Raw genomic sequence first — 24,699 nt, forward strand, 5'->3', positions numbered from 1 at the left:
TGGTCATCCCTTGTCATTTTAACTCTGTTATTTGCCCCACTCACCACAAGCTACAGTGATCCTTTAAGAACTTGAGTTAGATTTTATCATTTCTTTGCTTAAAATACCTTGGTTGCTTCCCACTGCTCTTTAAATAATATCTGAACCCATTACCTGCCTGTTAAAGAAGAAGATAGGAGGCAAGTCTGGCCTGAAAGTAGGGAGTGAGAACACATGGTATGATGCACCAGATATAAGATGAGGAAAGAAGGGGGGATTCCTGTGTTTTTGGCTTCATCATCTGGGCGAAAGGAAGAACCATTTACTGAGCCTTGGAAGACCAGGAGGGCTAAGTTGGTTCACTGAAACAAGGAAATGACCGTGCGGCACAAATCACAAATTGTGTTTTTATCCATTTAATTTTGGGGTGCCTTTGTGATAGCCAGTTGAGCTGTCAGCAGAATATTTGGACCAGCGAGTATGTTATTGGGGGCAAGGTCTGGGCAGGATATACAAATTTGTCAGCTGGGGAAAATTTTAGATCCACAAGGCAGGAGGAGCTCCCTTTTAGAGAGCCAGAAGGAAGGAGGACTGTGAACCAAACCTTGAGGACTGAACTGGTGGTTAACCCTTTGGAGAGGACAAAGTCTGGCAGAGGGAGTCTTCCATAGGAATTGGATGGTGCAGGGTGTTTGGATGGTGTGGGATAGTATAGGACTTGTGCTGATTTATACATGGCGGTGGTTCTCCATCCTCATGGAGGGAATGAGAATTTGGACAAGAAAAAAGCAAAAGATTATTAAGAGCATTTTCTATTAGAAAAGTCTGACTAGTCAAAATTTAGTTCAAGGCCTTGTAAAACATAGCTTAGGAGTTTCATTTCTATAGAGTGAAAATAAGTTTTAGTCTTTATAATTTCTGTGTCAGAAAAGTTACATGTTCATTGACTTGTTAACGAGTTTCCCCTGATTATTTTTCCGGGCTTTTTTTTTTTTTTTTTTTTTTTTTTGGCTTCCATTTGTGATGTAGAGATTTAAAAACCAGTGTCTATATATCACAAAAGCATCACAGCCACTTAGCACCTGTATCTGCTTTTGTTTATAATTACAATTGACTTATCACTCCTCCTCCCATTTTAAAGCTAAGTGAGATATATAATTAGGAATTTTTTCGTATAATAACTTAAATATCTAGTAGTAGCTTGAGGCAAGAAATAGGATTTAATTAGAGGCTAAATGCTACCTCCTACATGAAGCTTTCTGATCCTTCTGTCCAGATGTGATCTCTTTCTATAAGGCACTTCAGTTTTTATATAGCTATTTGGAAATCACTCTAGTAGAGCTGTTAAGAATATCATCCCTGGAGCCAACCTACTTGGATTCTTTTCTGGTCATGCCACTGACAAGCTCACACAGTCTGTTAATTATTCAACTTCTTTGGGCCTCAGTTTCCTCCTCTGGAAAATAGAGATTATAATACCAATCTAATAGTAGTGTTGTATGGTTTAAGTTAGAAAACAAGATAAAGCATATATCACAGTGCTTGGCACATTGGTTTTTATCAGTGGATGTTAAATATTATTAATTTATGTAAACTCCCTGGCAGATTCATTAGTTTAGGACAGAGTTTGTGTGGTGTTGGTCTTTGTGTCTCTCCTGTAGTTCCTTACATGTAGCGAAGCGTTTGAAAGAATTTATCTTTATTTTATTTTATTTTGATTTCAGTGTAGTTAACATACAGTCTTGTATTAGTTCCAGGTGTATAAGGCAGTGATTCAACAGTTCCATACACTACTCTGTGCTCATCGTAATAAGTGTACTATTTAATCCGTATCACCTGTTCCACCCATCCCCCCGCCCACCTCCCCTCTGGTAACCATCAGTTTGTTCTCTGTAGTTAAGAGTCTGTTTCTTGGTTTAGCTCTTTTTTGTTCTTTCTTTCTTTGTTTTGTTTCTTAAATTCCACATATGAGTGAAATCATGGTATTTGTCTTTCTCTGACTGACATTTCACTTAGCATAATACTCTCTAGATCCATCCATGTTGTTGCAAATGGCAAGATTTCATTCTTTTTTATAGCTGAGTAATATTCCAGTGTGTGTGTGTGTGTGTGTGTGTGTGTGTGTGTGTGTGTGTGTACACCACACCTTCTTTATCCATTCATCAGTCAGTGGACACTTGGGCTGCTTCCATATCTTGGCTATTGTAAATAATGTTGCAATAAACATAGGGGTGCATGTATCCCTTTGAATTAGTGTTTTTGTAAGGAATTTATGAGTTAAGGATATCTTCAGGAAGACTTTTCTTGGATAAAATGTTGAAACTAAAGTGAAAAATCTTATTTATTATTTTGGGTCATGTAATGGAATATGTAGGAATTGTTAAACTATGAACCCCCTGAAAGAACCCCCACTGCTTTTTATCCATGCTGTTTATATAAAAGATACCACATACAAGGGAGACTCTAGCATCTAGGTCATTACAACGCAGGTGTAATTTTTTATTTTTAATGAAGTATCCTCTAGCTTTATGTTGACATTAACTCTTTTGGGAGGGAAGACATGAATCGATCTTTGGAAAGTTACATTGCTATGTTCTACAGGTTTCTAAACACTGGATGAACATGTAAGGGGGCTTTTGTTTGTTTTTGTTTTTTTGTAAGATTTTATTTATTTATTTGACAGAGAGAGAGCCCAAGCAGGGGGAGTGGCAGGCTGAGGGAGAGGGAGAAGCAGGCTTCCCACCGAGCAAGGAGCCCAATGCAGGGCTTGACCCAGGACCCTGGGATCATGACCCGAGCCAAAGGCAGATGCTCAGCCGACTGAGCCACCCAGGCGCACCCCGTAAGGGGGCTTTTAATGAAGGTATCCAGTACGTTGCTGCATCACTTCCTGCCACTGAGTTCAACTAAGGCTTTCGTAGTAATGAGTGAGGACCTCTTCCAGTGGGTAAACTGAGGCTCCATGTCAGCGCACAGAGCAGGGTCGTTATCCAGGTTGCTTTCCTCATCTGACTTAAGAGCTATTTGGAAGAGGGGACGCTTGGGTGGTTCAGTCTGTTGGGCCTCTGCCTTCGGCTCAGGTCTTGATCCCAGGAACCTGGGATCAAGTTCCACATCCGGTTCCTTGCTCAACGGGGAGCCTGCTTCCCCCTCTGCCTGCCACTCCCCCTGCTTGTGTGTGTGTGTGTGTGTGTGTCCTCTCTCTGACAACTAACTAAATAAATAAATCTTTAAAAAAAAAAAAAGAGCTATTGAGGAGAAATGGCTATATGAACACTTGGCTAAAAGAGGTTACTGATTTGTAAAGATAATACTCTTATGAGCATTTATATTCTTTCTTATCCCCAAAATGATTTGGTGGGACTTGAGCAGTATTTTAAGCAATATTATATCAGGAACCTGGTGTTCTCTAACATACAAACTCTTAAGTGGGCAGCACACTAAAAATCTATTCTCTGCAAGTAATCAGTGCTGGCACAATACTAGGCTAGTCATGCTTTGATCAGCAGAGATCCAAACCCCGGAAAGTTGGTGTCAGAGAATCAGGAAGATCAGGGCATGGCTGGCATAGGCCAGGTTTGAGGGGTTGTGTTAGCGGCTGCCAGCCTCAGTGGAATTTTCCATTGTGTTATTGTTTCTGCTTTTTGTCAAGAATGAAAGGAGTATAACAAAAGTTGGTTCAGGGGAAGTGAAGCCAAAAAGAAAAGAGGAAAAAAGAATGAAGAAGGAATGGCTAAAGAGTTGAAGACTGCCGTACCCTAAATGAGCTCCTGTGTCCTGATTGGAACGGCTGTGTCTCAGCCTAGAGAGTTCGAGACCAGCCTGGTGGCCCTGCTTATGGTGTGACACCACCCCACAAGACAGTGCGGCATCCCGTGCCCTGCTGAATCAGATAGTCTTTTGGCTGGAATGAGGCAGTTGAGCCTCTAACTGACTTCCCCTCCTACAGCTCTAATTCTTTCAACATAAGGGTAACTTAATTTTAAAAACAAGGACCCCGAGGCCCAGAGAGGTTGAGTGGCTTGCCCAAGGTCACACGCATTCATCCAGGCCGCCTTAAGGAGGTGACCCTCTGTCAACCAGAAGTCTACAGCTCGAAAATAAGCTGCTTTGTGGGGCATGACAGTCTCCCTGTTACCACCAGTGTTTTAGGCAGAATGAGAACGATCACATGTCAGGGATGCTATAAAGAAGGTTCTTGGAAAAGGATTCCATAATGTGGAGTGTCCCTTACAGCTTTAAATCCTGTGATTCTTGCTCTGTTTTCATTGCTTCAATAATAAGGCAGTGTTCTCTCCCTCACTCCTCATAGAAATGGATCTTTGAAAGCATTTTGTTACATTTTCTGTTTAAAATAGCAATTAGCTTTGCATCTCAGATACTTTACTGGGTACCATGTGTATCATTCATTTGGAGTATAGTTCACTAGCCAATAGCCCACAGTTCTAGTTATGTATGAAGCAGTACTTCGGTGAAATAACATTGCAGCTCCTCACTAAACCAAAAGCTTCAAGAAAGCTTCTTGCTGCAGAGAGACCCTCATTTTCCTGGCTGTCAACCTGACTGATATTTTAATTTTTCCGCCCTGTAGAAAACTTCAGTCTCTTATCCAATAGATAAATGAGTGAACCCCCCAGGAAATGCAGCAGAATGTTTCTGTTTGCCAGTGCAATAAATGCAGAAGCTAATAAATGTCTACTTACATCAGGAGGAGGCGTGTAATGAGTAAATGATGAGAAAAAGAATTCGTGGAAACAAATGATCTATCCAATCTAAGATGACAACCAGGTTCTTAATAACTTGTCCTCTAGTGGAGAGAGGGCTTTCACCAGGCAGAGAATCAGCCTAGCACAAGGCCATTTACATCTGGCTGCTGATGGATTCGGTTACATTTGGGTCACACCGAGCAGTAAGCCGCGATTCAAACTCAGCCTGGTTATGGAAGACTTTTTTTGCTTCTGTAATTTCTGTGAATGTATGCTGGGAAGAGCAATGATTTCAGGGCCTAATTCGCACTGCTTACCCGAGATTACATTTATATTTCACATTTGTCTTTTTAATAAAGACCTTTTTCAAAAGTAAAGAACCAGTCTCTTTCCCTTGAGATGTGTTCAGATCACAGGGGTTTCACCAGAACTTCTTTTCTGTGGGTGAATATGCTATTCTTTAAAGTGCTTTTGTAGACCTCAACTCTCTAAATCCCCAGGGTCTGCCTTTGTGGAAACTAACAGGATGCTTTGTCCCGGTGGGTGGCTGCTTTCTTGCTTGTGGTGGTTGGAAGGACTTGCAGAAGGCAGAAGGCACAGTGTGATTAAGACAGAGCGACTGAGATAGGAGCTGCAGTCTGCACTGAAGATGGGAGGAGAGACTCCATGCCAGACCAAAAGATCATTTGATGACATGCATTTTGTTATCACCCCTTTGTGTGATCTTTCTAAGAACATTTCTCAGGAAAGTCATGTGGAAAAGATTGGCTACTAAATACCAGCAGTTTTCAAGAACAGATTTTCATGAATATTTCTAGAAGAAGACTACCAAATTTGCTTGCTGGGTCTTCCATAATTATCTTTTCTTCTCCATCTTACCCTCCCTCGACTCTCCTCCCCCTTCTCCCCACCCCCGCTTGCTTTAAAAAAAAAAAACAAAAAAAAAAAAACAAAAAAAAAAAACAAATAAGACACATTCTGGCCTGTTTTAGTACCACATGAATGAGGAGTGAGAGTTTTAAGTAGTAGTAGGATTTAGGCCCCGTAATGAAGGGAAATGTTAATGAGTCATCAGATAAAAGCTGGACAGAAGCAATACTGCAGGGCCTTGTGTACTTGGCAGCATATGAAATGGAGGAATCCTGCATAGCCCTTTCTAAGGCAGAGCCATTATACCTGAAAGCTAAGACTTTTCAATGTGCTTCTATTCACATGCATATTTCTATGCCAGATCTTTCAAAAGGCCTTTCCTTTGAAATACAAAAAGATAAACATGTCTTTGAAATGGATAGGTGATCCCTTTGCCACTTTGGAAATCTTTCTCCATTTCATATCTGAGATTTTTAACCCTTAAATTAAGACTGAGTTTTCTGTTCACCTGCGAAGCTTCGAATGTGTCGCCAGCACTTGAGAGAACCCTGTCACTGTTATTATTAACAACTGAGTTTGGTCTCAAAATCGATGGAAAGGCAATTAAAACTTGACATAGGTGTTCCATCTGCATGGAATCTTATTTTACTTGGGTGCCGCAGTTCATTCTTACATGACTTAAATATGATGCCACTGTGGTCAAAGAAAATCATGAGTTTGTCACGTACTTACAGAATACCATCTATTGCTTTGTATGAAGGAGGCTACACTATATTTGTATTTCAATATTTCAAGACCTAAGTTACAGCCCTGTACTTAGAGCATCAGACCTGGGCTGATTTGGTTATAATACTTACTGCCTTCGGGATGTCAAGCAAGTATGTAACTTTGGTTAAGCATACCATTCCTGGTAGGTAAAATGAAGGCATAGCCTCTCACTTTGCTTCTTCTTCAGCTGGTTTTCATCATAAAATCCATTGATACAAATAATCATTTATATCACCATATTTGCTGTTGGGGGTTGTGGGGGTCCAGATCCCCAACAGCCTCCCTGCAGTTTTAGCTGTTGCTCTGGTGGGATTGTGTTTTCTTGTAAATGTGGGATCCCCAGAGCTTCTGCTCTTTCCAGGGACTTTTTCATATGAATATCACATCCCTGTAGATTATAAACATTGGAATCACATAACTACCTTTAAAAAAAAAAAGAAGAAGAAGAAGAGGAAGAAGAAGAGAAGAAAAACATTTCCCTCAGCTACTAGCACTTTGCTCTTAGGAGATGGTTGTCAGTAAATATTTCTTATTCAAAAAATGAATGTTCACCCACTTAACAAATGACAGAAAAATTTCCCCTCTCTTTTAAAATTAACTCATACCATCTCATCTGTATTGGCCTCGTGGGTAGATACCTACTGGGTAGCTTGTGAAAATGCCAGCGTTTTGTTTTCATTTTTTCGCCCTGGAAAAGAGCTGGTATGGTTTAGAACGTTATAAGAAATTGTTGTAAAACTGTCTTTACTCTTCAACCTATTCACCAAGGACCAAAACTTAAAGGAATCTAAATATTTCTTTTCTCCTTTTTCCATCTTTAGGATTGAAGCAAGCTGAAACACGTACCCTTCCATTGTATGGGTGATCTGTTACTTATTTTAGCAGTCCTCTGTGGTCGAATGTTTAAGTTGCTTTTCATTTTTCAGTGTTATAAGCTCTGTGATGGAAAAAAAAATTAGCTAAATTTTTATACACACCCATGATTGTTTCAGGTATTTCTAGAAATGAAGCTGAGTCAAAGTCATTTGAGACATGTTGTTATAAATCGTACCAATTTATACTCACACTAGCAAATTACTAAGGGAGCCCATTTCTTCATATGCTCATCAGCATCATACATCTGTATAAACAAAACAGAAAGCAACCAAAAAACCCAGCCAACTTGATAAGGATAAAGTGAAACGATTTTACCAATCTTCGCCTCACAATTTTCCTATAACCTATCAAATGCTACTTTGAGGGAAATGTATGTGGCAAATACCTGTACTCTAGACCTTTTTTTCAATGAGATTTTGAAAAATGGCATTTTCTCTTGGGTGAAAAGTTTTACTTAGAAAATAATAAAATTATTTCTTCAATGTTGGCTTTGGTTGGGTTTTGCATAGTTTTTCTCCTAGGCCTCTGATAGTGTACAATGCCAGGGACAAAAATAGATCCACCACAGAGAAGCTGCTGTGGATAGTAATTCCCTGCCGCTTGCCTGCACCACGCCCGACTGTTGAATATGGGTGTGAGACGTATGCATGGGAGGGTGAGCACCCTAGCTCCTTAATGAGATTTCTCAGAGGTGGCAAGTGGCTTTTAAGCATAATGTTGAAATTATCTTCTAAGCTTTGGAATGCTTCGCCACATCTGCACCTTGGGGGCACCCTCAATTAAGGCTTTTAGTCATAACTCTGCCGAGGTCAGTCAGAATCTTCTCTTACTCACTCGAAGAGGTGCGCTCAGTCTGGGATTCTGAGCTTGTCTATGGCACTCTCCCTTTTATGTGACCTGCTTATTTTTATGTAGTGTTGGAAAGGTATTACCTCGGACAAAGATTTGATTCACTTTGGGGTTGCTGCTCAGCTGGTACCAGAGGAGCCAAGAGACCAGCACTGTCGTTCTGTGAAAGCAAGCTCAAAGGTTTGCTCCATTTTCAGAAAAGTTTTTCTTGAATAGATTTTCTGGATCATAATGAGTTACTGGTGTTGGCCTCTATCATACTTTAAAAATTCGGGTTCTAGACAAAAGTGGGAAGAAGGCAGACTCTGTCTTGGCCTCTCCAACCTGTTGTGTCAGGACCCCTTGGTTTCCTGACACTTCTCCTTCCTCCCGTGGATTCAGGTTTAAGTCTACATGCTTCTCTTTTGCTTTGGGAAGCATTTGTCTTGCCCCCACCTGTTTGGTTAGGAGTCCCTCTGAGGAAGTCACCTTATAATAAGCTAAAGGGTAGTAAATGGATTAGCTCAGAGTTTCTTAACCTGGATTCCAAGGAAATAATCTCAGGTCTTCTAATTTCTGTGAGAATCTTTAAAATTTGTGTTTTCTGTTCTACTTTTGTATGATTAATATAATCCTATTTGCATTCAGTAGAATGGACCTTACACGTTTGAGGAACATGGGGTTGGATGCCAGCTTACCTCTTCCCATAGCATTCGCATTGTGCTGAGGGGCTCTTGGAGGCTGAAAGGGCTTAACAGAACCAAAGGCAATTACATCTTTGTTTAGTGTAATGGGTGAGTTTCTATTTCTCTCCCCACTAGCCTTTAAAGAAGTCTTCACCCTCCCATCTGTAGGACCCACCCCTGTGGGCTTGGCCCACATTAGCTTCTTGTTGAAAAATAGGCCCTTTTATATGAATTGTAGGTTGGCCTGTCAGAGGGCTAGAAGAGAAGGTAAAATGGGTAAGCCAGTTACATCAAGGGGAGCATGTGTTGTCCATTCTTCAGATCATTAATATAAAATTGTGAATGAATAAAGAACGCAGCGGAGTTGAAGGTGAAGAAGCTCATGTTTGCCTGCTTCTCTACCGTAAGGAGTATTGTTTCCAGCTTTCTTCTTAGCCCGCGGTTTTCAAGAGGACACTGAGCATGTGTGCTTGTCAGTGCGTGTGCTGAGCAAGTACGGGAGAGTGATTTCTAGAGTTCCTTTCTACGGGAGACGGTATGAGACCAGTTAGGGTGAAATGGAGTGCATGCCTGAGATGTGTTGGCTATTGAAACGCGGCGCCTTCTGTAGAGAGCCGTCCAATGGGTGTGCTGTTCAGTGTGCCTGTCGCATCACCTCAGGGAGCCCTTCACAAGACTTACAGCCTGGCGAATTGATGGTGTCCTGTTACTCAGTCAGCAAGAGAACAAGAGGTCCCTGCACTGGAAACAAGCAGTAATTTAAAAGTTTCTATGTGGGGCTTGCAAGACATCATGGTAAATTCTTGTGATAACCCTTCTGATAACTGTGAAATTGCTTTGTCTCACCATTGCTGAAGAAACAGTGAAACACACAACCATGTCAGAACTAGAAAGGTCTCAGGTGCGTAATTCAGAAGTCTAAAAGGTGAGTGTAGGTGTGTGATATAGAAGTCTAAAAGGTGAGTGTGGAAGGGGGGGTATGGTTTTCTCTCAGAAGAGCTACAAGCAGTAGGAAGATTTTAAGACCTTTTATTGACATTATTATAGAAAAGGATAATAGAAAATGCATACCTTCTATGTAGCTATGTAGGGTAAGTGGGAAGTCTCGCTCTAAGCATGGGTAAAGGCAGGAAGGGGTCAGGGAGTCACTTTCCCAAAAATATCTCCATTAGTTACTTTTCTGGTATGATACAAATTTAGGCGTAATGCCTGTTGGAAATTACGGTATGGTTAATTTTCTTATAAAATGATACAATCCCACAGTAAAAATTTAAATTGTTACAGAAGGCTGTTAAATAAGAAGGAAAAGTATTTCCTCATGTCCCCTTTCCAGGGGTGACAAATATTTCTTGAAGAATATTTCAAAGTGTGTGTGTACACGTATGTAGACTCACAAGTTTAGAAAATATACTATTCAAATTATTTCACAACTTTCTGTTTTTTCTCCTACGTGGACCTCTTTCCATCCATATCAATACAAGTAGATTTCCCTTATTTCTAAAGTGGTTAGAAGAAAGTTTTACAGGTAGAGAGAATTCTGCTCTGAAGCTCGAATCATCTGACAGAAACAGTGAGAGAAATAAAAAGGAAATAAAAACACAACTAACTTAAGAACTGCGTATGAGGGGTACTTAGCTCCTTTAGGAAAAAATAGGGCTTTAGAGACTCATTAGAAATAAAAAATAAAATAAAAAATAAGAAAAAAAGTTCTATATAGTGATCTTGTGGTACTGTAATTTATTGTTAACTATACATTTATTGGTGTGGTTTTTGAATTTATGTCTCCTCCTATATGTCCCAAAAGTAGGGCCAACCCTCTGTTTGCTCTCCATTATATTCCAAATTCCTGGCCTCGTGTCTGGCACAGACCTTCAGTATTTATAGAACGAGGAGATGAACAGACGAAGGAAACATAGAATGCCAAGTGAATGTTTGCTGCAGTTGTTTATTTAAATTGCCCAGATGAAGAAACTGAGGCATGAGATAATAGAACTCATATATATGTAATATAACTCATGTAGTGGCAAGGCTGTCAATGAATCTACGATTTCTATTCTAATTAGAAAACTAAATCAGGAAAGAAAAACCTGAGACTCTAATTAGTGAAGTTTCTAAAGTGCCTGGGATAAAACTAGAAATGCCGGAAGCAGCCCTGAATAGCTCTGTTGCTTTATGTAAGAAACAGTAAAGATGGAAGGAGAACGTAGGTACAAAAGCGATTCATTAACTTTGCCTAGGTGCCTAGGAGACAATGGTGTTTTCATGAAATGCGGCTTCTTCGAGTTGGTAAGATTGGATGCTACAGTTAAAACATGGCTTTAAAATTTTTCAATTTTTCCTGTCCTTTGTCAGAAAAGGAGAGAGGCAGATGGAAACAGATTTCTGACAAGTGGAAGCAAAGCATCACTGCAAAGGACAGAGGTGCTCCTGGTGCGTCTTTGCATTTGACTTTATGAAAGTCATTTGTGAGGTGCACAAAAAGCAGACCTATCAGGGCTTAAGAAAGGTCTCTTCCAAGTTATTGTGACTCTGTGTATCATGAAGCTGGAATGGCTTCAGATTAGAAGTTTATTTTTTTCTTATTTAATGAGAGTCTAGAGGTGGGCGGTCCCGGGCTGGTATGTTGGCTTCAATGTTGTTAGAGCCCCAGGCACCTACTGTTCCACTCCAGCTTTCTAGCACAGGGTTTTCCCTCTTGAAGGTCAGTTTGTATTCCAGGATGGCTGCTGGAACTCTGGCCATCACATCTACCTCACAGACTGGAGAGAAGAGAAAAGGCAAAAGGGCTGGAAAGATTCTTTGCCAGCTGAGGTCGGCTCTCTTTGAGCGGCCTACTTGGAATTCCCATACAGTTCTGCTTACAGCCCAGCCTAACTTGAAGCAACCCAGAAATTGTAGTTTGGTTGACCATATGTCTGGCTTTAAAATGGGGTTTATCTGAGTAGTAGGAGAGATGGTGGGATAATGTGCTGACAGGATTTTCTGCAGGGTATCTTATCTGCCTCTACCATAGACCTTAATAGTCAGAACTTCTGATTTGTGAGAAACTGCTAAATTAGTAATTTATTACTGATCATTAGTGATATGAATTTGGAAAAAAAATAGGGTGGGGAAAAATTAAGATACACTTATATATGTACCCAAAAGGTTATTGGCAGAAACATAGGGCTACTCAGGATAGCTACTCAGGAGTTGATCGCTTACACAAAGCCAGCATTTAATCCATCCATTTGATGCTCATTCTTCAGGTAGTGGAGTCATGCAGGTAATTTAATGGAGACCAGGCTCTGGTGGGATTTGCTAGGGGGCTAAGGGTTGTTGGCGGAGTGGTATTCTGATAGAGAAGAAGAAGCCAGGCTCTGTGCCAAGTGCTGAACCTACAATGTCCCATTGATATAATCACCCTGAAAGATAAGGTCCTCGTTTTTAGATGTTAAAAATTGAGACCCAGTTTAAATAACCAAATCCATTCCTTGGTGTACCTCTTAGAAACAGGATACTGAATCTGATATACCATGCATTTGAACCAATGTTGGCAGTTTGCAAGCTATTTAAATAGGCAGTGTATTTATTTAAAAGGCATTCTCTGGAGCAGGAGGTTAGGGGGAGGGAAAGGGATAAAAGGAGAGAGTAGATAGACAGTGGACTCAAGGCCATGGGTTTAAGAAGTGCCAGTAACGAAAGAGTCTTTAAGATGCTAAGCACTTTATTCAAGGGTCACTTTATTCACTGATTATGATCAAATTCCTTCTGCTCTTCTGCCCACTTGTAACAGACTTCAGCATATATAGGAACACACACAAGGCAGAATTCAAACCAGTCATTAGGCTTTCTGATAGAAGGTTTGTCGGGAGAAATACTGAAACCACTAGATAAACTAAATTTAGACCTTTAGTGTTTTTTTTTTTTTAATTTCTAAAAACTCTATAGTTCTCAAAATTGTTGTGCTAAAAATTTAGGTGTATTGCAGTCAGTCTCTTGATTCTGTGTGAGTCTATAAAAAGACAGGATGGGTTGATGATGTATGAACTCTTTTCGGCCGCCTGAAGCCATTCAGTAGATGACTGTTTCAGGGCTTCTGTGCCTGAGATTGTAACCATGCTGCATTTGCAGCATTGAATCACATCCCCAGATGCTTAGCTTCATCTTGGGGGAAACATACTTACCTGCATCTAGCTGATTACATATTATAACATAGTTCCTGGGCAAGTGTTACAACAAGAAGTAGAAGTCTGTTTTGAATCCAGCTACTTAACATAAGAATGCTCATACTGACATTGTCAGTCAATAGGAAGGCTTTCATTGATGCTGGTATACACTGGACCTTAGTCAAGAAAGCCAGCCAGGTAGAGTAACACTTGTGTTTGGGTGGGTTGTAGGAGGGACAGAGACCTACAATTGTTAGTGGTAATTATAATTCATCTTGGAAGAGTAGAGCCACACCTTCAGCCAGTCCGCTCACATCTAAGGTCAGACTTGGTCCTTCTTCCATTCACTGTTGCAAAATGTCTGCAGAGTTGCCATAATCTTTGAATGGATATTGAGTAGGAGTATTACTCGCCTCTGAGAAATAGTGTAAGGTAACCAGAATTTAAACTATACCTCAGTATGATGTGTTATATGGTTATGCCCAAATCATCACATGAAGCATTTTGTAAAAGAACTGACAAGAGCTAGTTAACAAATTGTTCTTGTGACCTTTTTGATTTGTTCATTTCTTACATACCGCAGGTATGATCATTTTAGTTATAATAGAACAGAAACAAGATCCGGAACCTGAGAAAATACTGCCAGAATACTGTGTGTGCGTGTTTTCTTTTGATCTAATTTAGAACTTGCAAACAGACACTTTTCAAATGTAGCAATAATGTGTGTCTGTGCATGTGCGTTTTAAAATATACTTTTAAAGGGAGACTTTCTGAAAATGGAAAATGGCAGTATCACACATTGAAAAACATGAGCCATGGCCAGCTCCCCCCAAATTAGGAATGATGCCCACTCTTGTGGATTCCCATTTCCTTCCTATACTGTCTAAAAACTTGATTCTTGGGTATTAGAATACCAGATGGGTAAATCCACCCCCCCTGCCAGACCCCAAATTCAGATTTTAAGAGTGGCTGGAAAGAAATATTGGAATACTTGTATCTAAAATCAACCACACTGTTTTGTGCTGTCACTTCAGCTATCTGTGGCAGGTATGATAAATTGGCTCAATAAACACCAATTCCAAACTCCTGCTTTCTCTTACTGTAGAAGTGGGAAAACAAAAACACTTACAACCAGGGTTGTGCGTGGTCTGTAATTCTGGCCGCCGAGATGGAAGTGCACATCTCTGGAGAGAGCTCCTCTTCCCTCCTCTACCTCCTTCCTCTTCCTTCCTTAGAACATGGGCACAAGGGCTGGAGCTGCGGTAGGTAGCCGCAGACTCTGGGGACACAAGCTGATGCTAAGGGTGGCTGTGAAGAACAGAAAGAAAAGGGTCTGGGCATTGGATAGTATCCTCAGCACCGACATCAGCTCTGGGTTTGCAGCACACAGACTCCTCCTTACAAAAGGAAAATAAGCCCCTTACCTGTGTGAGCTGCTGTGTGTCGCTTGAACTGTTACAGCACGGTCATTGTACTTGAACGCGACCCTAGGCGACCTCCACATCCTTTTTTTGTGGCATAGCACACTGCAGAGTTGGTCAGTTATCACATGCAGAGACATGTCATACTGTAGTATTCCATTTTTTCCACGGTATATTATTTCATTTACCTTAGACTTATCTCTCTGCCAGCCCGTTTTAAATCAAAGTCGACTTTGGAATGAAGTTTAGAAGGAGTGGTGTCACTCCAACATGACTTCAGGAAGTTTGGAGTATCGTGTGCTGTGCCGAGTGCTTTAGGTATAATGGTGAGTGGGATGAGATAATGAGATGCTTGCCTGTAGGGATCGTATGGACTCGTTGGAGAGAGCGCATGTAAACACATGGTACCATGCGTTAAGTGCTTTGATAAAAGCCCATGGTGCTATGAGAACACAGACTAAAGACATAAATCAGTTAGCTTTTACTGTTTAACCAACTACCCCAAACTTAGTGGCTTGAAACAACCCCCATTTATTTACCTCATGATTCTACAGGTCACCCAGCTGGGCACTCCTTCTGGATTTGGCTGGCCTCACTTACACTGACTTGGCTGAGGTTTGGCTGGGCCAAGGATGGCCTCAGCTGGAGTGACTTTAGTCTGTCTTCTTCAGCGTGGCCTTTATTTATGTGGCACTAGGCAGGGTTCCAAGAGACAGGCTTCTGTTTGCAAGTGGCACGTCATCACTCCTGTCACATTCTCTTGGCCAGCGCAAGTCAGAAGCATAGCCCGGGTTGAAGGGATGGAGAAATAGTCGCAGGGTTGTGTCACCAAGAGGCAAACATACAGAAAAGAGGGAAAAACAGTGGCCAGTTTTGCAGTCTGCCACAGGACTCTGAGGGAACAGGGCAGAGGTACAGCAATAGATTTCTTCAACGAATTCACCTCAACTTTTTTTTTTTTTTTTAACAAGAGAGAGAGAGAGAGAGAGCGAGCGAGCGAGCGAGCAGGCACACAGGCAGGGGTGGGGGGAGAGGCAGAGGGAGAGAGACAAGGAGACTCCCCGCTGAGCAGGCATGGCCTGAGCCAAAGGCAGATGCTTAACCAGCTGAGCCCCCCAGGTGCCCCTCATCTCAGCTCTTTAAAATTCAAGATAACAGCCTACTCTTTTTTATTAGCACTTCATGAAAGGGATGCCATCAATTCTAGAATCATTTTCCAATATTGCCAATTTCTACTCTTTTGAACACTAGTTTTAAAAGTAAGCCATGAGAAAATGTTGCTCTGAGAAGAGAAAAGTTGCATGCAAAGAAGTACAGGATTGAAATAGTGGTTGTCAACTTGTCTTTCATCCAGCATTTGTCATGGAACATTTGAGGGATTCTGTTTTCTCAAGGTGCTTCAGAATGAAAAGGTTCCATGGGAAATCAGTTTGGGATTCATCATGAACAGTATTTCTCATCTTGGAGATTTACAATGCATAGTAAGAATTAAGGCCCTGGGAGGTCCTGGCATTAAAAAGTCCTTTTACTATTTAATTTGGTTCATTGGATTTCATTGGTGAGAAGGTCAAAAAGTATTGGTTTGATTTTTTTTTTTTTAATATGGGCTGGTTAGTGTAAACCATCTCTCTCTCATATATATAGTATTTTTATAGTCAGCCACTGTCCTCACATTTCCCATTTATCTTAAGGAATGGAGAAATGGAATAGGTGAGCTGTGTAAGCAAAGTTCAGTGATGATTGGTTTAACGGCAGAAAAGATTTTTGTTTTTTAAAGAATAAATTTTTATTAAAATGGCTTTTCAAAAAAATTACCCAACACCATATAGTTTTTTTTTACTCTTCAAATAATTTATAACAATAATAGGTAACATTCCTGCATTGCTTACCATAGATAGCCCCCCGTGCTTTTCAAAGAACTTGACATGAATGACCATATTTAATCTCCCAGAGATTTTTATTAGGCCGCTTCTGTTACTCTGCCCATCTCACAGATGTAAGGGGACTGTTGGGGTAAAGTAACATGTGCTGTTTTACCAGGATGGAGCTGTCATTAGTAATGTGGCTCCAAAGTAAAGCACAGGCTCTTAACACCGCTCTGCTGTGAATCGCTCTCCGAAGTACAGAGTGCTGTGGACAACGTATTCATGTTTTAAATGCATTAAAGAATCGAGTACAGTGGACCCTTCAGTCTTGCCAGCTCAGTCTGTTGCCCGTGTTTTTAGTAATCGGTACCTAGTGCCTTAGATTGGAAAATGTTTTAATACAGAAAATGAAAATGCCTGTCACTTCCAGTGGTGTCTCATCCTCTAATGTAGATGACAGACACATCCCCCATATCTAGTATTATGTTGTTATTTTGGAGATAGTTCATCTCCTAGGAACTCTTGTTTCACTAAATCTTTCACAAAAAAAAAAAAAAAAGATAAGCCTTTATCAGATTTTTGATAGCACTAAAACATCAAAAAGATAGTATTATCCTTCTTTGGATTTATAAGATCTACCTTCTCAAAGGAAGTCTTAGCGGAAAACATTGTTTAATGGTTGTGTCAAACAATAAAAATTTGTTTTAAAATAAGAAAATAATAGACTTTGAATATTTGATTTAAATAACATTTACCTGCCACAAATTCATGCAATCCCTGGACAAATCATATAAAATATTTTACCTGCTGTTGATGGAGCAGGAAACTGCAAAGTGAATATGAATGAAAGATATTTTTACATTTTTAAATTTTAGGTCGTAGGGGCGCTTGGGTGGCTCAGTCAGTTAAGCGACCGACTCTTGATTTTGGTTCAGGTCATGATCTCAGGGTCCTGGGATCGAGCCCTGTGTTGAGCTCCACACTCAGTGGGGAGTCTCCTTGAGACTGTGTGTCTCCCTCTACCTCTGCTCACTTTCTCTCTCTCTCTCAAATAAATAAAAAAAATCTTTCAAAAATTAGTTTAGGTTGTAGAGGACCTTACTGTCATAGAAACAGTACGGCCATGCACAAAGCAGTGATCTTTTAGTGAAAGACCAGCATGTCAGGTCTTGGGCAGCTTTCTCTGCCTGTTCTTTTTGGTTCTCTTTTTAGGGTCATCTCCCCAGGTTGTTTATACCCCATACAGTATGAGGACTTAAAAAGTATTTTCACAAGGTTTGGAGGGGATATATATAGATAGGTATGTACAGACAGGTATATGGGGTCATTTATGTATGGCCATTTTATATACATAAATATATATATTCTCTACCTTCTTTGGAAGTTGGAATGTGGATGTTACTTATTTGAAGCACAGACTATCTAGATCTCAAGATTTGGCTATTAAAAAAGGATCAGACGAAAACACAATTGGTGTAAGTGCACTTCTACAAGCTGTAGGTTTGACCAAATAACAACAAACTTAGTTATGATAATGACATTAAAGTAACAGTAATTTATAATTGATAAACAAGAAAAGGGGCATATACGGACCTACTATCTTCTCAAGACAACAGAGATAACACAAACTGCCTCTCTGAAAATTAGGGTACTTCTACCACCTATGAGTACCTATTCAGAGCAGAAACATTGCAGCGTTGGTAGGCAGCTGTGAAGCCAGAGTCTGGGGAGTAGTTTGGGGTCCAGTTTGGAGAAGGGCCCATTGCTTCTAAGGCATTTGTCTCAATAATGCATAATAACGTCAATCTAATCATGAGAAGACGTCAGACAAGCCCAAATTACTTGTCATTCTACAAAATATCCAACTGGTGTTCCTCAGGAGTGTCAAGATGTCATAAAAGACAAGGGGAGGCTGAGGAACTGTCACAGACAAGAGGAGACTGAGGAGCTGTGACAATTAAATGCAATATGACATTCGGGATTGGGTCCTGAAATAGAAAAAGAACATTTGTAGAAAAACTGGAGAAATCCAAATAAAGTCTGCAATTTAGTTACTACTAGTTACTAGTAATAAAGTAGTACCGATTTACTAGTAGTAAAGTAGCAATAGCATTGTTAACTTACTTGTTTTGATGATTGTACTGTGATTATCTAAGATGTTGACTTGAAAGGAAGGAGGGTGAAGATAGACCAGAAGTTTCCACTATTTTTTTTAAAGATTGTATTCATTTATTTAAAGGAGAGCATGAGCAGGGAGAGGGGCAGAGGGAGAGAGAGAGAATCTCAGGCAGACTCCACACTGAGTGTGGAGCCCAACATGGGGCTCGATCTCACAACCATGATATCACAACCTGAGCTGAAATCAGGAGCTGGACACTTAACCAACTGAGCCACCCAGGCGCCCCAGAAACTTTCCACTATTTTTGCCCCTTTTCTGTAAATCCAAAATTATTTCACAATAGAAATTGAAAAAGTACTCTCATTTGGTAATGTGTGGACATTCTGCAATAGCTTAGCATTACAAAATCTTGACTTACCCGACCTCTTCAGCATGTATCCCCCTACACATACTTCTATATTCGGGCTGTATTAAATCATTTGTTGTTGTTAATGAGCTCCTTTGGAGAGAGGGAGGAGAGTAATACAATTTTTGTATATGTTACAAAATATCATAACCTGTGTAATAAATAGCTGTGTACACCTCATTTTAGGACACTTCATTTTAAGAAATGTAGCAAGGCAGTGAAGCCCCACCGTGTTTCCTTTCTTTGTGTTATTCTGCCCCTTCATCTCCTACTACTACCACCAAACTGCTGCCACTTGGAGAGATAATCAGTGGAATTTGCTACTTAATAATCCTATTTCGTTATTTTGCATTTTTCCAAATTTGACCTAAATTACACTCTATGATATCATATCTAGAACTTGCTTTTTTTTTTTTTTTTTTGCTCCACATGTATGTCTGATTCATTCTTTTTCATCACTATGTAGATTTCCATTGTACTAACACCCAGTATTGATTCATTCTCCTGCTGGCAAGCGTATTGAGAATGTTTTTGTATTTATGGTTGTTGATTTTTAGAAGTATTTTCTTAGACCAAAATTACTCTTTCTGAACTCCAGTAACGCTGTCCACACCTTTTAGCTCAGTATTTGTGACCTTTCCTTATGAATATTTTTCTTTTTTCTTAAACGTCAGGTGGAAAGCTTCTTGACGATCCGTTTCCCCAAGATGAACATTATTGGGATGAGAAGTATCTAATTCTGTTGAATGAATTAGTAAATACTCAAGTGAATTAAACACTGTCTACATACAGATCTTGGGCATATTTGTGTTTATTGCCTTAGTTGTTTTATGGTGTTGCCTCCAGGGGCTTTTTCTTTGTTAGAAAGATTTATACAATGTGGGAGTCTGGCCACTGAGGCGGAAGTATGGGACATAAACAAAGCCTAAAACTTCAACTTGAGAAGTCAAAGCTAAGATTGTGGACAACACAGGTACATGTTTTGTGTGTGTGTATGTGTGTAACATCCTAGGGAGACTTTGACAAAATTAGTAATAATTTTACCTGCATTTGGCATTACAAAGCAGAAGGAAGCTCACTGACTTGTAGTGTGGCAGAACTCTTGTGCATCATTCTTGCTAGAAAGCTTACTGTTTGCCTTTGATCATTTTGAATTTGTACCCAGAATTAGTTTTGCCGAAATTAGTTGTTTCCTCCAAGATTATTTTATTCTCAATATGCTTGCCAGCAGGAGAATGAATAAATACTGGGTATTCGTACAGTGTTGATCTCACTCTGCAAAAACACTTGACAGGTTTCACATTTCTGGTGCCCATCTTGTTGGATTTCTGTAGCCTCTTTGGCAGAGGTAGGCAGGGCTAGTCTCATCCATATTTTACAGGTTAGGAACAGTGAAAAGGAAGCCAAGGGAGTTTGAAGGACTTGCTCAAGGTCACAGAACAGAACCAGAAAGCAGATCTTTCAACCTAGTCCTGGCTCTGTCTGGACATTACAGTTTCAGTGCTTGAAATAATTGAAAGTATTAATCAAGATGTTATTGCTTCGCCAGAATTTTAATAGGTAATTCAGTAACATAATGCCCACTTGACAGTTTATCATGGTAGTATGGGGAGTTTCTCATCAGTGTTACTGGTACATTAGTAACTGCCTTTTTACTGCCCTCTTTGTTAGAAGGGTTCACAAAAAAGCTTAAACCAAACATTGCAAAAGAGCATGTTGTGACTGGTGTGTATTTTAATGGAAAGAAAAATCTTATAAGTAAACCTGAAAGGAAGGTGTGACACAACCTCAAGTTAAAATATCTGAGAAGACAAATGGCCTTTTGGTCACTTGAGACCTACAGATGAATTAAAACCTCTCGGCATGTAGACTGATGAAGTTGGTCAGTCAAATTGTAATTTTAGAAAATGCAGAAGCAGTACACTTAGAATATTGTCTTCATGTCAAAAATGCACCTTCGTGCTTGAAAATGATAAAAAATTACAATCGATCCTTACAACTGTTCTGTTCATCTTTATTGATCAGGTGCAAGAAAGATAAATCGCAGCCCAAATAAGATTATAGTAAATGTTAGCATCGTAGGGGACTCTAGGTTGATAGAGAGCCATTCATCATCTCAAATGGTGACCTGTCCACTGCTCCAGCCACCCTGAGTCTGCTGTCTAATCACATACCTATTGATTTTATCTACATCCAGCAAACCTGGATGTGACTGTCATTGGGCAACCCAGATTGTTAAATGCAGAGGGGTCACTGGTGTGAAGAGGATTTCATTTTCATTTTCTCTCCAACCAACAATGATTTATTAAAAAATAAACCACCCCAAGTCATGCATGTGAAACCTGAGCAATTAGGGATTGAAGGTGCATAATAGACCGCTGTATTGTGTAGTGTTCCTTTGTACTGGGACACATTTTGTAGGATATTTCATTGAGTCTAAAGGTTCCTGGGGTCATTTAGGCCACCCCCTGCAATAAGACAGGTTTCAGAGTATCCAGCCAGAATAGACAGTTTTAAAAAATTCTTCTGCCTCAGGAAAGGCATTACTTTCCTATTGCAACTTAATATATGTTGCTTATGTGTTCATGTATGTAATAGTAGAGACTTTTTTTTTTTTTGGTGTAAAAATTACCTAAATCCATCATCTGTTCTTACTGATTAATTTGTTATTAATGTTGATGCTCTTGTGGTCATATGGAGGTGATAGAACACATTCTACTCCATAAAGAATCCATCTCGAGGACAAAAATACTGTTTAAAAAAAAAAAAAAGAATCTTGAATATCCTAGGTAGAACATTGGAATAATAGGCAAAATATGTTAAGAATTTTCTCATGGGATCAAATAATGGTGCATTTTAACTGTGAAAGTTTATTTTAATTATAACTTGTATGCCAGCAGATATACCATTATTTAAATGGATACCTTTACATGCATTTTTGGAAGTAACTATGCCATTTATGCAAGAAATCTTTGTCCTGTTGCTTAAATGGCTGAACAGAGATTTTATGTATTTTTTTAATTATAAGTCTTGCACACATTTTGTCCTGTTGGACAGTGAAAACTATCAATCTTTGTCCACAGAGCTCAGAATTCTACAAAGTCACCACTGAACAATATCAGAAAGCTGCCGAAGAGGTGGAATCAAAGTTCAAGTAAGTTTTTAACACTCTTATAATTATTTACTGTTCTTGACAAGAGGCACGTACAACTTTATTGCTTTGTGCCCAGAAGATAGTTTGTTGGGTAGCCCTCTGGAATACTCGGAAATGTGTTTGGGCGGGTGAGGTGTATCCATGTTATCTGCTATTAGTGGAATTCAAACATGAGGAAAGAGCCTTTGATGAAAGCTTGTTCAACTCAGTTTTATGAAATAAGGGAAAACTGAAAGCAGTGGTAATAGAATTTTCATTTGGAATCATACTGCATAAGATAGGATGCCCCTGATTTTGAAGGTGATGTGAAATTGCTATTAATACAGAAACATAGAGACCATTCACTTCTATGTAATAAAATGGCGGGCATGTCCAAATTTGAGTATCCGCTTTTCTCATGTTTAAGCTGTTTTCATTCCTTCACATGTACCTTGAAAGCATTTAAATCACAGACTTTACCTTGCCCTTGATTATGAAGGTGATGTTAAATTGCTGCCTCTGTTAATCCTTGGAATGTTTAAATGAATGTTCTGTAATTGATGGATCAAAGTGTCCATGACCCATAGCCCTGCACTTTCTCTTTGCTTCCAGTTCTCATGATAGGTAAGAAGACATCATTCAGAATTTTCCTGAGAGTATAAACAGTTCTATTGTGTAACCCCTGTTAGTAGCCCATGTGCAAATTAGTGAAGCACAAAAAGGTGTTGTGACAGGTTTAGTTGAAAGATCGCACTGGGCTCTGACCTCCTTTCTGGTACATGTTTATAAGCATTTGATAAAATGATTAAACCCTAAGTTGTAACATTATTATTTTCTGCTGTGGTGCAATTTGTGTGGTAATGGATATTAGTGTTCTTTTAATGTTGATTTTTTTTAATGATTTTTTTTTAATTTAAAGATGATTTGAGGTATATTTAATAGACCTCTAGTCTTTGTTAGTGAATTCTCTTTTTAGGGGCAGCAGGGAAAGATCTGAGAATGGGCCACAGATCTCGCTCTTAAAGGTTAACGTGCTATCTTAAGTATTTAGATATAAAATTGGATATGGACTTGATTTTAAAAGGTACTCTACATACGTATTTTTTAAGATATGTTTTTATCTTTCTCCCTAATGATATAGTAACGTTTGTTAACTTTTTTGTCTTTGTACCATGAGAATTTTTGATTTGGCACCCTGGGTATTTCTTCATTGTAAGAGGACAGTTATTCAAATAACTAAGTTTTAAGGTAAATCAAAGGAGATCAGTTCTTCAGAGTGATCTGTGGAGTTCTTATAAAGAAGATACTAATTTAGTTCAGGCTTGAAGACGAGTACTGAGTGGATGGAACAGAAAAGTATTCAGAAGGAAAATCATGCTCTGTGGTTGGTGAGTGTGAAATTCGTTCAGATCAGTGGTTTGATTCAGAGGGACTCTCGTGCAAGATGAAGTTGGAAAGGTCAGTAGGGGTCATCATTAACTGCTGGGCTAAGAAGTTGGTCTTCATTTAGCAAGAAGCTTTTGGAAGGTCTTTGACCAGGTAAATGCCCTGATTTCTGTGCTCCTTGAATATTAGTCTGACAGCGGATGTGAAGCTTGATTTGGAGGCGTGGGAAACAGTTAGCCATAGTACTAAGTAAATGAGAGGACTCTGCAAGCAACAGAGAAAAGGAGGAGATGGGTGCAAGCAAGTCATTGAAAGATTAGATAGGAATTAGCGAATGACTGGCGTATTCGTTGGCTAGGGCTGCCTAACAAAGTCCCGCAGACCAAGTGGTCTAATAGAAATTTATTTTCTCGCCATTCTGGAGGCTGGCAGTCTGCGATCAGGGTGCCAGCAGGGTTGGCTTCTCCTGAGGCGGCTTTGCTTGGCTTGCAGGCAGCCATCTTCTCCCTATGTCTTCACAGTGTTTGGCTCTCTGCATCTGTGTCTTAATCTCACTTTCTTATGAATCACATTGGATTAGAACTCACCCTGATGACTTCATTTTAATTTAATTATCTCTGTGAGAACCCTTTGTCCAAGTACACTTTCTGATACCGGTCATTAGGTCTTCAGCATATGAATTTGGGAGGAGGGAGCCCAATTCATCCGTAACACCTGGATAGAGGGGCCGGGGAAAACCAGAAATAGAGGTTTAGCAGATTGGAAAATTGGGGGAAGCTGGATTTTTATAGAGTTCAGTCTGGATTGAGATGAAAAGAATCACTCTTCTGAAAGCCCCGTGCACCTGCCATGTCATTCAACCTGGGCTAGCCTGCTGGCAAATGAGAGGGTACATGGAACACACAACTAATGTCCTGCTGACTTACTTTCTCCAGGACAACGTGGAGCTGTAGGTTAGACTTCATTTTAATCAGAGCCTCAGCACCTTCATTCTCTCTTACGTTTGGAAGATATTATTCTTTATTAATTCTACCCTCACCTGATGTAGTAGAAAATTTGGCTTTTCCCAGAGAGAGGTCTGGCCGTTAGACTCATCTTCTGGGAGAGGTAACCTCTGACCCCTTGGAACTTCCCAAGTGAGGGAAGTGTCTCATTTGTCATGCCGGGCCCTTTGGGCCATGTGATATCAGCCCAGTCTCTGGGCAAGTGGTGCCAGAGACTGAATTAGCCACATGGGCAGCTAGTCAAGCAAGCCCATATAATGAGGCTCCAGTGAAACCCTGGACACTGGAATTTGGGTAGGCTTCTCTGGTTGATAATACCCTGTGCATTTTGTCATGGGTTGCTCCCAGGAGAGTAGAACATCTTGAGGACAGTGGAACTTTGCATCTGGAACTCTTCCAGACTCTGTTCTATATATCTCTTCATTTGGCTGATTCTCTGTATCATTTCCATAATAAGTCATAACTGTGAGTTTAATAGCTCTCTGTGAGTTCTGTGAGTCCTTT

The 24,699-nt window shown here is 39.9% G+C and overlaps 1 protein-coding gene across 2 annotated transcripts in view; it reads left to right on the forward strand.

Moving 5' to 3' along the window:
- CHCHD3 (coiled-coil-helix-coiled-coil-helix domain containing 3) overlaps positions 1–24,699 on the forward strand; it is a 261,013-nt gene that overhangs the window by 187,173 nt on the left and 49,141 nt on the right. For both annotated transcript variants that reach the window (XM_087860823.1, XM_045792628.2), the window contains one exon: positions 21,756–21,826. In XM_087860823.1, the coding sequence (XP_087716949.1) occupies positions 21,756–21,826 (71 nt within the window). The remainder of the gene's footprint in view (positions 1–21,755; positions 21,827–24,699) is intronic.

Source organism: Ursus americanus, chromosome 3 (genome assembly GCF_024610735.1).
Source record: "Ursus americanus isolate L20-20 chromosome 3, mUrsAme1.1.p, whole genome shotgun sequence".
Lineage (NCBI taxonomy): Eukaryota > Metazoa > Chordata > Mammalia > Carnivora > Ursidae > Ursus > Ursus americanus.